A 17,218-nucleotide genomic window follows, 5' to 3' on the forward strand; every position below is an offset into this window, starting at 1 on the left:
ACTGACACATATGGCAGACACGAATATGGTGCTCATTTGTTAAAATCGACATTTTTCGTCTTGTGATTATTAAGATCACTGATCAATTTTTTTCTTTTAATTATAGAACATTTTCTTAAAGTACTGGAAGCATTTTATATTTTTTACATACAATTAATTGTTAGGCGAGTCTTGTGCTTTAGTAAAAGTGAAATTTTGAATAGCGATATTTAATTTTCATTTGAGCTGAGGTCAGTTATGTTAACCAAATGTTAAGACTGGAGGTTTCTACAGATGAGCTTAGATTTTTACGCATTTGCAATAAATAAAGTTTCCGTTTTGTAAGTGATTTAATTATTGCAAAAAATACACTTAATTGAGAGCTGAAATATTTGTTTTTGTTTTATTACCTGGATGCCCCTTTGTGAGTGAAAGTGTAAGTATAATAAGATCCAATTTGGGAAAAGGACGATTCAAAGTCAATTTATGTTTATATACAATTTATTTATTTAATGTCACACATACATTAGTGGAATTGGATTGATATCAGTGAACACCGACTGATAGCACGCCTGGATGTTAGAACATACTTGAAGTTTACAAAAAAAAATCTTAGTTTGAACAGAACAGCACACATTCATTTGTCATACATGCACCTGGTGCAATGGATTACAGTAAAATTTACATCATAGTGTACCAAGCGTGATCTCGTATCAATAAGCAAACATTAAAAAATAACTAATTGCTTTGATATCAACTGATAACTACAACTACATCAAGACGAGGGTCGCACTTAAATCTAATATATTGGAATAACAAAATGAAAACTTTTTTTACATTAAAAAAAAGAGATGGGACCATTTAACATGCACACAAAAGTCAACCTGGGAGATCAAAATTTGAAAATAAAAAATACGTTGTTTATATAAAAAGATATTTTTGTACTTGCTTTTCACTTAAACATTAAAATTACGTTACAAAGTGCAATAATGCTTTGAATTAACGGTACACTTCTACCGTTCGGAGCCAGATAATCCGTATAACAGATTGGAATAATTACAAAATATTTTGCATCAACCTTAACTGCTATTTTTTAAAAATAAAAATTACTAATTGCACATAATTTTTTTTTTTTTTTGAACAATTTGTACTATTTACAAACAACGTACATAATGCTTATTTGTGAAAACATACCTATTTATTTTCATTATATCAAAAAGAAAAGAATAATTTAGAAATTTATAAAACAATATTAAAAGTCAAGATTTGGGCTTGGTGAGCTATGAACTTGCCCGATGAATTACAGCACTATAAATATGTAAAAAATATTGATTTGAGATATAATAAAAATGACATTTTGTATAGCTCACCAAGCTCAGCTTGTCCGAGGTTTGCACTATGCTACAATATATGTAGACATACCTTAAACAATTATTACTCTTTATTCACAACAAATGAAACAAACCTCGGTTTGATTAGACGAGAAAATTATTAATGCTGATGCTTTAAAAGTGTGCTTATTTATCTTACCGCAAGCTATAAATCGATGAAATGCAAAAACCTTAACGACTAACTTATCAAAAATTGTTCCAACATAAAAACATCGTGATTAGCACACTCGAGACATTTCAACAGTGGATGTTTACTTCTTTTCTTGAGCGGCGGCTGCGTTGGCGGCGGCTAATGCCGTGCCGTATCCCTGTGAACATAAAAATTAAGCTCGGTTAGTATAAAAATGGCAGCGACAAACGTCCAGCAATCTATCACTAGGTAGTTGTAAGTTATTGTTTTATGCTCAGGCATTGCGATACTGATATAACATTGAGACCTGAGATTGTGCATATGTTTGTGAGTATTGCGCCCACAATTGCTGCTGTTGCTGCGCGGTGGCGGTTTGTGACTGAGCTGCCAAAGCCTGACCGCTTGCAGTCTGATCGCCGCCACTAGTTTGATCACCGCCACCGGCTTGTCCCTACAAAATCAAAATGGGGTGCTTAGCACGCTGACGACCGCTGAACATCTTCATGCATTTCAAAGCCGGGAAGCACCGTTTAATATGTATGCGTGTGTGTTCAATTTGCATGAACAAAGTAAATGCACAAACTCAAAATCCACGGATATTGTTGCCACGGCTAAATGCAAAACGTTTTTCATTTAAGACTAACCTGCTGAACGTTCCATTGAGCCCAGTATGATTGTTGCGTCGGCCACTGTCCCCACTGATTCCATTGACCTTGCTGACCTTGTGATTGTTGCTGTTGCTGCTGTTGTTGTTGTTGTTGCTGCTGCTGTTGTCCTTGCTGTTGTTGACCGCCGCTTGTCTGCTGTCCTTGAAATTTGCTCCATTGACCACCACCACCTCCAGGGTTGCCCCACCCACCCCAATTACTACTCCATCCTATTTCAATTTAAATTGAAAAAAATATGTCAAGTTATACCTCACTTACAAATGCATATAAAATCCATAATATTCATTGTAATCTACATTTCTATCAATTGAATTGGAGAGAAATCATTTATTCATTATTAATGACCATTTTTCTTATGGCCATTTATATATAACACGCCACATAATTCATTCCATTTTTTCGTAAAGAAAGTGGCGTAAGTCCAATTTTCTTTGACTTTGACTTAATTCAAAAATTATTACCATTTATTTATTGGATATGTTCAGAATCTCGGAAAAGCAGAATAAACGTATCACAGGCCACCAGTATTTTTAAATATTGTTAAACGCAAAACACGATATTTGTTTTGCGAAATATTTCTCGAAATGAAGAAAAATGGACTTTTGCCACTTTCAAACGGCTCATTTCACCATGAAGATTAAATGGTACTTATTATTTATATGGGGGCATCTGAGCATCAAGTATTCACACTTACACTAGCACATACAAATACACGGCAGTTACATGAATGACTCTAGGTGTCGCAAACAGTATAATTATGATAAACATCCTGGTACGGATCAACAACACATGGAAAGTTATTTTGCAGAGTTTATGTGCCAGCATATACTTAATACGAAATCAAGATTCAATTGAACAGATTCTCTGCAATAAAGCAATACTGACCTCCACCAGAACACATGTATGTAAAATTCATAGATATCTAATATATAATTTCGAAAGAGACGGTGTAAGATATAACGTATGTAAGGTTTGGGTGGGAGCATCGAAAACAAATCAAAGTTTCTATGACGGTATCAATATCGTTATTTTTTTTTGATTCAAATAAATTTAATAAAAAAACTTTTAAAAACAAAAATTGTTACTATTAGACTAGAGCGAAGCCGGGTAAAACCACTAGTATACATAATAGTATTATTTTGGAAATGCGTTTTCGATTTTTATCGATAAATTTTATTTTTACTAAATTTTATTTTAACTAAATTTTATTTTTTTATCGATAAATTTTATTTTTACTAAAACTGTTTGCGACACCTACAGGCAATTCAAGCAACTGTCGTGTATTTGTATGCGTAAGTGTGTATAGTCAATGCTCAGGTGCGTTCGTATAACCAATACGTACCGATTAAATCAATATAATGAAACACAATGGTTATTATCTTTTTAGAACTAATTATTAGAATAGTATGTTTTGTATACTTAGCAATGAGTAGAAAGGGTGTTTGTTAATTTATTATTAAATTGAATCTAATTCGATAAAATAAAAATTTTCAGATGAAGCTTAATGTTAATTATTATATATAGCATGTAAACGTGTGCTAATGAACATACATTAATTAATCGTAATGAATATGTTGTATTGAAAAATACGTTCTACAAACAATCCTGAAAGTAATGAGTATTTCGATTATAAATGAAGTTAAAAACTATTATAATAATCAGGGAAGGTTTTTCTAGTTAAGCCTGTTCTAAGATGTGTCTTCCCTCATTGAACAAGGGGATTTGAATACCATATACCGTATGCAATTAAATTAGACCTAAATAATAGCAGCCGCATATTTTAAAATGTTTTATAATATTATACACATATACGTGTACGTTTATAAGCATGAATAATATTATAATATATTATGTAAAAAAAAATACGAAAGCATACGAATTTCCATATATGCATGTATTATATGTAAGATTATATTAAAATATTTGTCTTGCAAATAATTTATTTTAATAAAAATATTTTGTAGAGTTTCCTATCCCCATTTGGATATTTGAAAATTTTTAGACGTTCGGTAATAGGAAAGTTAATCTAATCCACCCAAGAAAACTGAATCCCAGTCATATGACCCAAAAATGAAATGAATCTACCATCCTACCAATGTATTCTATCAATACATTTTTCTTTTGAATTTACCCTGTGGATAATTTTGATTCCATCCACCTTGATTCCAGTTTCCTCCACTGCTTTGTTGTTGTTGATTCCAACCACTACCACTGCTGGTTTGCTGATTCCAATTACCTTGACCTTCACTTCTCGTTTGTCCTCCAGCATTCTAAAAAAGAACAGAAGTTAATTTATGAAATTCACAAAACATGTTTATCTGTTGATGTTTGCAGATTATATACATTTTGATGACGTTGTTGTCCCCGTCCAAATTGGTTTGGCTGACTGCGTGCAACAACGGCTGCTCCAGCACTCCCGACGCTCACATGACCACCTCTATGTTGCTGTCCTCCCCAAGAAGCCTTACTTCCACCCCCGCGTTCGCTAGCATCACCTCTGCCGCGGTCTGCCATTCCACCACGTCCTCGTATATCACCACCACCAGCACCACGAGAATCCCTTCCACCTCGATGGCCACCTCCCCTAAAAAAAATAAAGATAAATAAAAAAAATGAGCATCTAAAAAATATAGTAAAATATATAACAATTTGGTTACAGTACCTATTGCCCCACCGATCTGAATTTCCTCGATACGGATGTGGTCCCGGGGGTCCATCACGATTTCGATTATCACGACCATATGATTGATCTCTTCCATAAGCATCACGTCCATAAGGATGATGATCACGACCATAGGATTGTTCTCTAGGTCCGCCCCAGTCACGTCCTCCACCACCCCAACTACCTCCTGGTCGACCACCCCAGTTTCCTACACCTCGACGATCTAATCAACAATAATAAAATGTTATTAAAAGTTAACATAAAAAAGGTATCTATTATACTTGGTCCGCTCTAGGAAGAGACTTAGGAAAAGCGTATATGCCCTCACAAACCCTCGTAGCATTTCGTGCAGACGGTAGAACATTGTACGCGCAAAGGACAGCATATGCGTTTTACCTAAGACAATATTACTACATCAAGTAAAAATGTAAGTCGTGAGAAATTACCTCTTCGATTGGAATCTCTATTTCTCATTGGTCCAGTATTATGACGACCACGGTCAGGTCCTCCATAACGACCCCTGTCGCTAGAACCATTGTCGAAGCGCGATCGTTTAGGAATAGATGGTGCTCCACTCGAGGATCGACTTCCACCTGCGCTGCGAGATCTTCCACCACCACCACCACCACTGCCGTTGTTGTATCCAGCTGCTCGCCCTTCTTTGTTGTACTTCTCGAGCAGTTTCTTCGAGGCTTCCTCGTCCAACTCGGCAAATATCACTTCATCGAGCCATGAGCACTTCTCCGGTAGTACAAAGTTGGCTGTGGAATTGAATAAAGTAGAGATAAAATCTAAAATACGTTTTTATTTTCAAATAGTTTGGGATACATCTCAATATTGAAAATTCAATATATGTTTTTCAATAAGCGATGTCACGGTAAAATATAATGAAGAGAAAGCAAAATATAAGTTCTTTTTTAATCACGGATTGGATGAAAAGGGAAGTTTAATCAAATCAAGACATAAAAAAAAAATTTATATATATAATAACATTAAACCTTGTATGTGTTACACTAAGAAGTGAATTGTTAATTTTGAATTTTTAGAATGAGTATGCGTGCAAAAACCAAATAGTTGGTAATCTATTTTGTAGATAATTGATACTGCTTCAAATAAAATCGAACATTTTAAATATAGCATGTAATTGAGACCTTTATATTGTTACTTCAAAAACATTTAGCAAATAATAGTGCTAATTGTGTTTAAAATGATTTGAGAAGATATTTGCCATAATGCACCAGCCATTCAAATTTATTATTACCGATAACATTGAAATGACGAATGTAATAGTTCCTAGCACAAACATAATAAATTTATCAAAATAAGTCACTTTAAACAGTTTTATCAAGTATTAAGTGAATAAAATGCAGGAACAAATGATGCAGTGAGACGGTTGGGTTTAGGTTCTTTATGAGATTGCATTTAAAAGCTTACCTTTCATTTCGAGGACTGCTCCGTCGGGTACATCTTTGCCATCCTTCTCTTCCCTTAATCGTTGCCTTTCCTCATAAGCAGTTTCATCGGGGACAATTACAACGGCGGTACGCTTGTATCCAATGAATTCGCGCATTTTGCGTCTCTGAGCTGACGGGTAGACATTAGTCTAAGCCCCCCCAAGTATTTAATTTTCCCCGATAATTAAACAGGTCCAGTGGATGACGAGTCGATGTAATAATGGTATTTAAAATACCCCCCAATCAATATTATTATTGTCAGTGAGTTATTTTTAGTGATAGCACACCCCACATAGTAGTAAGTTGAGATGTTGATGATTTTCGACAGTTCCAGGTAACGTTGACATTGTTGTTGAAGATTAATCCAAGGGTCATCATCAGCAGGATATGAAGAATCGGAGCAAAACATATTTTTTTGTGAGTTAATGTTGTTCAAATATATCCAATATAGTTGTAAAAGGATTGACCCTTAACTGTGTGACAATTCAATTGTGTACAATCTGATCTTAGATTGACTAATATTTACTACATGCAACATCTACTGGATATTATAATATTTGCATTATTTCAGATCCAACATTTACAATCAATTCAAACACATTATATAAAAAAAAATTGCTTGTAAAATTTTCACTCTTTAACACTATCACTAACAATACACATGAGAAGTGATAAAATTTCACAGTCCTAATTAGATACATATATGAAGATTTTTAATCGAAAATCTCTTATGTTGTATTTTTTATATATTAATTCCGTTTGCTTTCTGATTTTACTATTATAATTACTATATTGGTATTCATTTTGAGGATTAATAGCAATAATACATACTTTGATTTAGATAGTCTTCTTACATTCTAAAAAATGAAATTATGGATAATTCAATCTGGTAAACATATGATAGGAAACATATTTTAGAATGAATTAATTGTTGTTCGCCATTGATAAGTTTGCTTCACAAATTCCCTGAAATTGACTTGCATTACTGATTCTTTTAAGTGTCCAACGGAGATGATGTCGAAATCTACTGTATATATAGAGATTAATGCAAATCCACAATTTTCGATGTAGCATTATTATTTTTGGTATACTATCTCACAGTACTCTAGCTTAAGCCGCTGATAAATTTTGAAGGAAGTTGAAGCCAGGAGTCCTCACATAATAAAACCCCAAGTAATTTGGGTAATGTTATTAAATAGTAATTTTTCGAGATTTTCTAGTATATGGCCATGATATCTGAAAACTGAATAATTTGCTCCACTCTCGTGATATTGTATGAGACATACATACATGTAGATACAACCAGTTCCAGGGTCCGTGCGGTAATCATACCTGTTATATCATACTTTCTAACTATGTTGCGTTTCTAAAAAATAACAACCAAAATATAGATATTCTTCTAATAGTTCAGATATATTTTTCGCATATTAAAAATATATCTATAAGATCTTTTTCTATTTTTGTTTATCTTAGGGCCCGGGATTCCTCTCTGCAGCCCTGGGTACGACTGAAGAAACAGTATCTATATTATTTCTCAAAACACAGATTTCAATATAAAACTATATATGTAGTTGTAAGTATAAAAGAAAACCACTGTTGGTAGAATTGGTGGGTATTGTTTTCATGTTAAGTTTAAAAGTTTTCGTTATAGATGATTTTTTAAATGTTGAATCGGAATAAATGCAAATATATAACACCAGTATTGTTGTTAAATAGTAGATAATTCAGATATACATCAAGGAAAATGCATAACTGTTAGATTCCATGAAAATAAACATTTATATCCATAGATTAAGGGTACAAAACTTATATGCTACATTTATCGTAGACTTCCCTTCCTCATAAAGAGTAGAAGGGAGCTACTAATATTTAATTATTAAATACGAAGTGATCCACCACGACAGTCCTATCATGGTCGGATCTTCTTGCTAATATGAAGTCACCTTCTCTGTAATGTATAGAGTCATTATTGTTAAAGGTTTCCTTTTCCTTGTACATAGTCTAAAACTTATAAATTATACATGTGAATTTTGATTGCCTCATTTATCAGAAGAAACTAAAATTTTGCTATCATCTCTTTCGATGTCTGAACTACTCACCTTCTGAATAGAGCCTAATGACCGATGAAAATAACTTAATGAATATTTAGAGTATAAATAACAGTGGTTTATAAATACCTGTGATCCTCTGCAACAGATGTAACATCAAGGACCAATACCACCACCACATTTTATCCCATTTTTTACCTGTTTCACCTTACCTTTGCATGGAGACAAAAACTTGTTTTTCTCACGTAGAATCACATTACTCAGGTGTCTTTGTTACATACGTACATTAGAAAGTATGATACACTTAAAATGCTTTTTATAAATTACACATTTGTTAAACATGAAGCATTTGAAATGTATTAAAAAAAAAAAAAAAAATACGCAAAAGAATAATCTCAATATCAACGTAACTTTAGAAATTATCATGAATATTTCTGAGTAAATTAGTATTTCTAAATAAAAATTTCAATATTTTGGCAGACTATCGGAAAAAGATACACAAAAAAAAAACGACTTCAATCTATCGTAAATTGGTTTTAACCTTTAATATAACAGAATAAATTCCAAATTTTTCGAATATTTTAATTGTTTGCCCACAAATATAGTTTAATATGAAAGGTTAAACACCACTATGTAGTATTATATTAAAATTATATTTTCTTTTTTTCTATGATTTGGGAATGACGTTTACCTGATCAAGTATATAGTTGCGACGCCGGTTTTGTGCGATTTCGATGAGCTTAACCACACACTTGGTGACTTTAGAAATAAGCATTTTCCATTTACCATCGTACTGCGTCTTGAATGGTTTGCAATCAATCTGGGAGAAACGCATTTGATGTAATAATTTATAAAACACATACATGTATTTGATTCTGACTGACATGTTAACAAACTACCTTCATTTTTTCTACAAGTGCGCTGGTGCTCAAGGTGTTGAATCTCTTCTCAGGATGTTCAGCAATATATTTTTGAGACCAATAAGTTTTACCGGATCCAGGTAGACCACACATCATGACGACCTGAATTTAAAATGTTTTAATGTCAATTGTATAATTATTAAAAAATAAGTAATAAAATAAAATTACATACATCGCACTGTTCTTCTTCAGAAGGTTTTACAGGACCAGTTATCAATTTTTCAAAAGGAACTTGACCAATTAACACATAGTCATCCAACATCTTTGCCTCCTCACCATCAACTTCAATGCTAAATACAATAAATGACATAAAATTGTGTTTACAAGATAAATATAAAACAAAAAAGTGAAATTTATTAAACCTAATAAGGGTTGTCTGTTTGGACTCCTGAACAATAGTTTCATTTGATTCTACCGGAGTCTCTGTTGTATCTTTTGGAGTATCTGTTGTATCTTTTGGAGTATCTGTTGTATCTTTTGGAGTATCTGTTGTCTGATCTACTTCCATATTTTCATCAGCAGTTGGTTTCAATGATTCTGAATTCGATTTTAAAATATCATATAAATATATATATATGTACGTATTTACATATTTTTGTACTAAAAAATATTAAATATTACCTTCAACTGGTTTGTCCTCTACGTGTTCTAGTTCATCATCTGAACATTTAAGTGGATCGTATTTCTCAGATCCCTTATCCTATAAAACAATTTAATAAGTTATATATTGTCAGATTACATGCAACTGTTAAAAAAATAAATATATATATGTACCAAGGTTTCTGCCTTGATATCCTCAGTTTTTTCTTCTTCGACTTTTTGAGTTTTTTCTTCTTCGACTTTTTGAGTTTTTTCCTCTTCTTTGACTTTCTGAATTTTATCTTCTTCTTGATCTTTCTTGTCTAAAAATATTACAAAAAGTAAGTAATGTTTTTATAATGGCAAATTTGTTGACATATACAAAAAAATGAATGAAATTATTACTTTCTTTATTGGGAACATCAACTTGGCGCTTTGTGACTTTTGTTTTGGTCAATAAGTTATATTTTTCATGTCCAAAATTAGCACGATAACAACAGTTTCTTGACAATATGTGGGGAAAGAGTGCACTGTTTTCTAAAGTATCTTTATCAAATTCAAAAGCCGTACCTTGAGGCTCACCATTTATTGTGTATGAGATGGTACAAGGCGTAGATTCAAAGTCCTACAAGAAAAACGTTTTAAATAAAATTTCTGTAACGCTAACATTGATGCCGTATCAATATAATAAAATATTTATTAGATACATATATAGAAAGGTAATATGCATATTTTAAACATTACCACATAGGCACCAACAACATCCTTTTCTTTTAAAGCCTTTGCATAATCGTCAAAATTTCCATCATTAACTTTACGACCAGAGTGTTCAAAACCCCAACTTAATTTGGAATCACCTGTAAAATATATTAGTAATGAACATCTATATTTTTAGGATAAAAAAAATGCGTTTATTCGTATGTAATTATTTCACAAACCTAAATGGAGTGAAGAATTTATAGAAGACCATCCAAATCTGATGCCCGGAATACAATTTTCTGGAGGGGAAATCATTGATTCAATTATCACCTAAACAGACAAAAAAAATTAATTACCCATATTTAACAAACCAAAAAGAATAAATATAAAGTAAAATACCTCATAGCAAACTTTCCCTTGATTTACACCGTGAGAAGAACGTGCACCAGCCCAACAATGACCAAAGCCACCATCGGTGAGTGGAATAGCAACATTCATATCTGGGATATCAATATGTAAATTCAGATCACTGTCATCTATAAAGACAAAAAAACATATTTTGATGAACTAAAATGAAACAAATACTAACGAAATTTGACTTCAAATAAAAAGCAATACATACACCATGAAATTGTAACCTTGTCTTTAGGTATTTCTGGTTCGGGTACTTTAACAGGACTTTTACGCCTGGGTGGAGATGGGCCTCGGGTTCTTTTGCGACCCCGTTTAGTTCTACCACGTCCTTTGTCATCATCATCATCTCTAATTGATATATATTCTCCCGTGACCTAAATATTATTTTTGTTAATATGGTTTTAATAAATCCACAAACACGAAAGTAACTCCTAAATATTTCTTATACCTGAACATCATTGTCTGGAATAGAAGATTCTGCATTTTGATTTACATTACCCCATCGGCTGTGTTTTTCTCTTCGTTTTCTATCCTTCTTTGGATCTTCATCCTACAAAGAAAAATTTTATTATATAATGTAATCCGATTGTAAAAAATACATAATATAGTAATAATATTATATAAATTAGTAAATGTTATATAAAACATACTTCTTTTTTGTCATCTTTCCCTTTTTCGTTTGGTTTGGTAGCAGTTTCATTTTCATCCCCATCTTCCTTCATTTTCTCAACGTCTTTGATATTCTCTACATCGTTTACAGACTGAGAAATTGTCTCTGTTTCCATTTTATCTCCTAAAAACAATTTTATATATGAATATAAATTCAAAAAAGTAAAACTTAGATTTAACAAACTAATGCGGGTGAGGGAGTGTACATTTAGGCCGGTAGTTCGTTATATATAAACATAGGTTTGGCAAATGAGTTTTATTTTTAAATATTTGCACCTACATCACATATTAACGCAATTTGTCTTTTTTGTTTAATGTCTGAAAGAGTAATGCCATATTGTTCAAAAGAGATACAAGACTAAAACTCTTGTATGTCAAGTTTTTTATTTAACCTTAAATCAATTATTTCACTTATTATTTAAATCAATTAATTTAAACTTATTTAGTAGAGAAATAAATTCATTAATTCCAGTAAACAAATTTAACTCTTGTGCAGGACTCCCTTCCTAACTCCCTCCTATGTGAATCAGCAGCCAGCATTGCAAACGTCAATACTACGTTCAGTCTACAAGCAGGATGATATTATGACTCAAATTGGAGTGCGAAAGGTATAACAGGATAATAATATCAGGATGCTTTCAACAGTAATTTTTTTTTTACATTTAAGCGGATATTTTGTCTATTATATTAAGGTTTTAGTGTATATATTTAATTTAAAACTGTATAAAAGAAAATATTAAAATTTACCTTTAGAATCAATATTTTGAGGTTGATCAACAATTTTATCTTCAGATTTTGTTTCAATTAGTTTAGTAGGAGTTGGTGAAGCTTGTCGTTTAATTTCAGGTTCTTTTATAACTTTTGTGGTTTCGTCTTTCGTGACTAATTGATCAAGTGGTGTTTTATCTTGGTTTGCAGATAACTCAGCAGCAACCACAGCTGGCTCTGACAATTGCTCTTTTTTAGGAGACGGTTGAATAGAAACAGGCGAAGTTTGTTTTAATGGAGATTGTGTTTCTTTTGTAGGCGATGTTTGAATTTTCGATGGTGTGGTTTGTTGTTTTTCAGGTGATTGAATAGTAATTAAAGGTATTTGTTGTTCTTTTACTGGAGACTGTTGTATTTTAGTTGGTGACGGTTGTTCTTTCACAGGCGGTGACTGCATTTTTACGGGTGAAGGTTGCACTTTTGCAGCTGATGGTTGCTCTTTCACGGACAGTGGTTGCTCTTTTACAGGCGATGCTTGCACTTTCAGAGGTGTCGGTGATTGCTCCTTAGCAGGTGAAGGTTGTTCTTTCACAGGCGAAGGTTGTACTTTCACAGGGGAAGGTTGTACTTTCACAGGCGAAGGTTGTTCTTTCACAGGCGAAGGTTGTACTTTCACAGGCGAAGGTTGTACTTTCACAGGCGAAGGTTGTACTTTCACAGGTGAAGGTTGTTCTTTCACAGGCGATGGTTGTTCTTTTACAGGTGTAGTTTGTTTCACCGGAGAGTCCTGAGTTTGCACTTTTTCTAGTGACGCTTTTTCATTTTGCGCCGTTGTTGTAACAGGGCTAAAAAACAAAATGGAAAATGAAAAATACATTTTCGTACAATATTTTAATAAGTAAATATGAATATTTATTAAAATAATACTAACGCCTCCACTGGCTTGGATGCGTCTGCTAAAATGGATTCCTGATTTGAATCACTGGAATCTTCAACAGTAAAAACACCTTCGGCTTCATCTGCTTCAATTATGGGCGGTTGTGCAGGCTTTTGAATGGATGCATCAGGATCACGGCGAGACGATTGCTACGATAAATTAATAGGAAAATATGTAAATGATATATTTTTATACACAAGTTTATAGTTGCATTGAAAATTTTTTTTTACCCGTGTAGGAGTAGGTGGGGGCTCTGATGAGGACTGTCGTCGCCTAGTACGACTGGCAGGTCCAGGTCTACGAGTTCGTGGTGGAGAATCACCACCAGCATCTTCAATTTCTTCTGTTGAAGTGTCTGCTATTGTCGTATCCGAAACGACTTTAAAAGAAAAAAAAGTTTAGATGAATTTAAATCACATTAATAAAAATAAAATAACTTTTACAGTATAAGCACCAGCAGCAGATGGTGAGTATATCCTCATTATATTGGTACTATTTTTATTCATTTTATGTTTTTAATTCTATATGACAATAAAAAAGTTCGTCTGTATAAATGCGCAAGACCATTTAAATAACTAGCGATACAAGTCTCAACAATGACGTAAAATGGTTTGGTGCGAGGTCTTCAAAAAAAAAAATGTTAAAGAGGGGGTCTCAGACTATATTAACCCTCCCTCACCGAAGTGGGGGAGGGTATACAAGTGGCCTCATTTTTACAAACCTATACGTTTCACTTATTACGTTTTTCGTAATAACTATGTGGTTTTCAAAGCTATATACCCTATCTTTTTTGTATTCCTAAAATGAGCTACAAGAAATTTATTTTAATAGATTTTTTATGATTTAGAAAAAGGGTAAGGGTAAGTTATTTTAGTTAAATATCACCAACGACATCTTTTACTAAGTCCCGATACGAATACATTACAAGAAATACGAGGTTCAACGTGTTTTTTCTTTATATGAAGTAGGAGTGACGCAACGCACAAATTTGTGCACACGGTAGCCAAAGGAAGTTTTTCAAACGCACAAATTTGTGCGCACGGTATCCTGTGTGTTAAGTAGATATGTGAAGGTAGACTGCATACTAAAGTGGCACCAATCAATGTTTGTCTGTCACGTATGCGTTCCTATACCATTGAACCGATTGCGATGAAACTTACACGAGTTATTGTGTATGCCCGCGATGGTTTCTGTAAAAAAAAAATCGTCCAAAAACGGAAACGGAAACGAGTGGTATTGCAACGCAATAATTTCCAATGTGTTCACGTCGCCACCTCGGTTGTTACGGTAAAATAAACAAATAATTGAATAATTTCAAATTGTTTTTCCGACAAATTATCATTACTGTAATTTAATTTGATTATTAAGTATTAATTTGAAACTGAAGCATTCACTTATCGAAACACATATTGCTTGCGTTGTTGAGGCATAGCAACGCATAAATAAAAGCAATATAGCGTCAAAATGTGTTCGAAAACAGCGGCCGATAAATCCTTCGCATATATCAGTGGGGATGCCGCCAGTCTAAACAAATGACAAAACACGGGCATGGCCACCAACGGTCGCGTCACGACCAACACAACTGTCAGCCGGCTCGAGGAAATCCCAATTCGCGAACGAAACCAATACAACAGATAATACACCGTAGTAGATTACATGCAAGTTGTTTACCAACGTGATAAGGAGACGCGAATGGGGTTAGGTTCAGCCGTGAAGTGGATTGTTTTCAACGCGGGGGAAAGGGGCGCGTGGGGGAGGGGTGAGGGGCGGGGAACGATGATGTCGTCACGTTTGACCGAGAATTAACCTTGTCCCTGTGAGCTGAGGGCCGCCTTCAGCCGGTCCACGAGAGCCGGCTTGTTCCCGCGCGTATCGAGCCCGAGCGTCGACAGTTCGGCGCGCAGCTCGACCACTTTCAGTTTGGCGGGATCCATGTTGGCTTCCTTCTGGCTCGCACGTTCTCGCGCGTCTTCGTCTTCGTCTACTACTTCTACTACTTCTACTACAACGTCTACGTCTACGTCTACGTCCAAGTCTCGGTGAACGGGCCGAAGCACCGGAAGTCGCTCCCGCCCACTCGCACGCGCCCGCCGCTCGTTGCCCGCCCGCTCCCGCTCCCGCTCTCGCCTCCGCTTGTGTTCGCCGCAAGGCGCAAAGCGTCTGCCCGCGAGGTCGTAACACACACAAGCACGTCCCTGTACGCGTCTCGCAAATTTCACGACCAGCTTAGCGTTTTCTGTTCGAAATGGGGCCGCAAAATTACAATTGATATTTATTTCGATGATAAATGCTCCAAATTATTACAACTCGTTTTTTTTTTTTAATCTAATATATAATTTCGAAAGAGATTTTGTAACTATGGTTGGGTGGGAAACGAAAACAAGTCAAAGTTTTTATGATGACAAGTAAATTCGCCTCCAAGCGCAAGCACTAAGGGCGTAGGCGTCGGATTCTGCTATACATATAATTTTGAAAGAGACTTAGTATATATGTTTGTTTGTTAGTGACAGTCAATTTAATAAAAAAAAAATAGATGAATAATCAAATAAATTTATATAAAATAAAGCTATTCAAATAAATTTAATAAAATGTTTACTATAAGATTAGTCATGTTTAAGCGGTTTATATTACAAATACCGAGCGAAGTCAGGTAAAACCGCTAGTCCCATATATTTTTAGGGCGAAATGATGAACGATTTATTTCAGCCATCATTTTGTAAGCATTGTATTAGAACAATAATATTACTAAGTGTTCCAGCTGCATTTTGGGTAATCGGTGAACTACTTTCTTCAATTCATTTGGATATTATATTTTCCATAATTTGTATACCACTTGACTAATAAAAACTTTTAAAGGGCTAATTTTAGAACAGGTGAATCATATTATACTTGGTGAGCTGCGTGTGGATCTAGAAGTACACCAGGTACACTAATTCAGTTCGTTCGGTGAATACGTCCCGAATGTGAATCACTACCAGGATAACTGCCGCTACGAAAATCGCTTGCATGGTATCCCGTCGCACAGGAAAATCGCCGTACAAAAAACTCGCCAAATATTGCTCAAAACTGCCCAAATCTCGTAAAAAAAAGCATTTACTGAGCAATATTTGGACAGTTTTCTGTACGGCAATTTTTCTGTGCGACGAATTTTCGTGTGACGGGAGGTCCACGCGAGCAATTTTCGTAGTGGCGGCTATCCTGGTAGCGATTCACAATTAGGATGTAACCCGTGTACCAATTCAGATATGTGCTTTATAAAAAAAAAAATTACTCAATACATAAATAATTACACCGTGTTTTAAATCAACTGTTTATATATTGATAACTCTAAAAAAATAAAAATATATATGCATATCACATGTAAATCTTCTAGAATAACAACTCAATTTTCTAACACAAATTATTGAGTTTTCAACATTCTCCACTCTCCATACAAATCTTATTATATTATAGTTGGGCAATTAATATCTTAGTCAGTATTCAATGCCGCTTTTCCGAATAAACGTAGAATATTTATTTTTTATTTTTTGGACGAATAAATATTAAAATTTAAATATATTCATACCTTCCATGGTTTATTGATGGACGTAAACAAATTAGAATACCACAGAGGAAGAACAGGCGGTCACCCACTCGATTTTAGAGCTTCTCCATTTTATGTTTGCTTTGAACAAAAAATAAAATTGTAATATAACGCCTGCACGATATCAATTTCGGACGTTTGTATATAAAGCGCAATCGAAATTTTACACTTAGGTAATAAAATAATATGTAACATAATGCCATTTTATTATGTTACATATTATTTTATTACCTTGCAGTAAAACATAATACCATTTTATAATAAACATTCAAAGTAACTTGTATGGGTACATGTTAATATAACGTTACAAATGTCACATCATTATAAAATTAATAATATTTTTTTGAATTACTAACATTGAATTTAAATTTATTTCG

General features: G+C 33.9%; 1 protein-coding gene across 5 annotated transcripts; it reads right to left on the reverse strand.

Moving 5' to 3' along the window:
• Window positions 1–464: 464 nt before the first annotated feature.
• LOC143923281 (uncharacterized) lies at window positions 465–16,922 on the reverse strand. 5 transcript variants are annotated; one of them, XM_077446884.1, is made up of 25 exons: window positions 16,824–16,922; window positions 13,489–13,637; window positions 13,253–13,407; window positions 12,361–13,166; window positions 11,595–11,737; window positions 11,393–11,494; window positions 11,153–11,318; window positions 10,930–11,066; window positions 10,770–10,860; window positions 10,576–10,688; window positions 10,237–10,456; window positions 10,027–10,154; window positions 9,874–9,952; window positions 9,615–9,789; window positions 9,425–9,542; window positions 9,232–9,354; window positions 9,024–9,152; window positions 6,265–6,433; window positions 5,277–5,591; window positions 4,831–5,053; window positions 4,512–4,752; window positions 4,300–4,438; window positions 2,145–2,377; window positions 1,808–1,951; window positions 466–1,678 (listed from the first exon to the last, which is right to left on the reverse strand). In XM_077446884.1, exons 1-25 carry the CDS (start codon window positions 16,828–16,830, stop codon window positions 1,622–1,624), a joined length of 4,362 nt encoding a protein of 1,453 aa, XP_077303010.1. In that variant the 5' UTR covers window positions 16,831–16,922; the 3' UTR covers window positions 466–1,621. The 5 variants fall into 5 exon arrangements, with proteins under 5 accessions (XP_077303012.1, XP_077303011.1, XP_077303010.1 ...); XM_077446883.1 differs by lacking the exon at window positions 16,824–16,922 and adding an exon at window positions 15,066–15,441 and having other exon boundaries at window positions 4,327–4,438; XM_077446882.1 differs by lacking the exon at window positions 16,824–16,922 and adding an exon at window positions 15,066–15,441.
• Window positions 16,923–17,218: the final 296 nt, after the last annotated feature.

The sequence above is a fragment of the Arctopsyche grandis genome, chromosome 3 (genome assembly GCF_051622035.1).
Source record: "Arctopsyche grandis isolate Sample6627 chromosome 3, ASM5162203v2, whole genome shotgun sequence".
Classification (NCBI taxonomy): domain Eukaryota; kingdom Metazoa; phylum Arthropoda; class Insecta; order Trichoptera; family Hydropsychidae; genus Arctopsyche; species Arctopsyche grandis.

What these genes read in the sequence shown, in the direction of transcription:
- LOC143923281 (XM_077446882.1), bottom strand. Translation starts at nt 15,192, where the DNA reads ATGGATCCCGCCAAACTGAAAGTGGTCGAGCTGCGCGCCGAACTGTCG. An exon ending in AAACAGACAACCCTTATTAG is followed by an intron (nt 9,543 to 9,614) that starts GTTTAATAAATT and finishes TATTGTATTTAG; the next exon opens with CATTGAAGTTGATGGTGAGG. An exon ending in CTGAAGAAGAACAGTGCGAT is followed by an intron (nt 9,355 to 9,424) that starts GTATGTAATTTT and finishes TTTTAAATTCAG; the next exon opens with GTCGTCATGATGTGTGGTCT.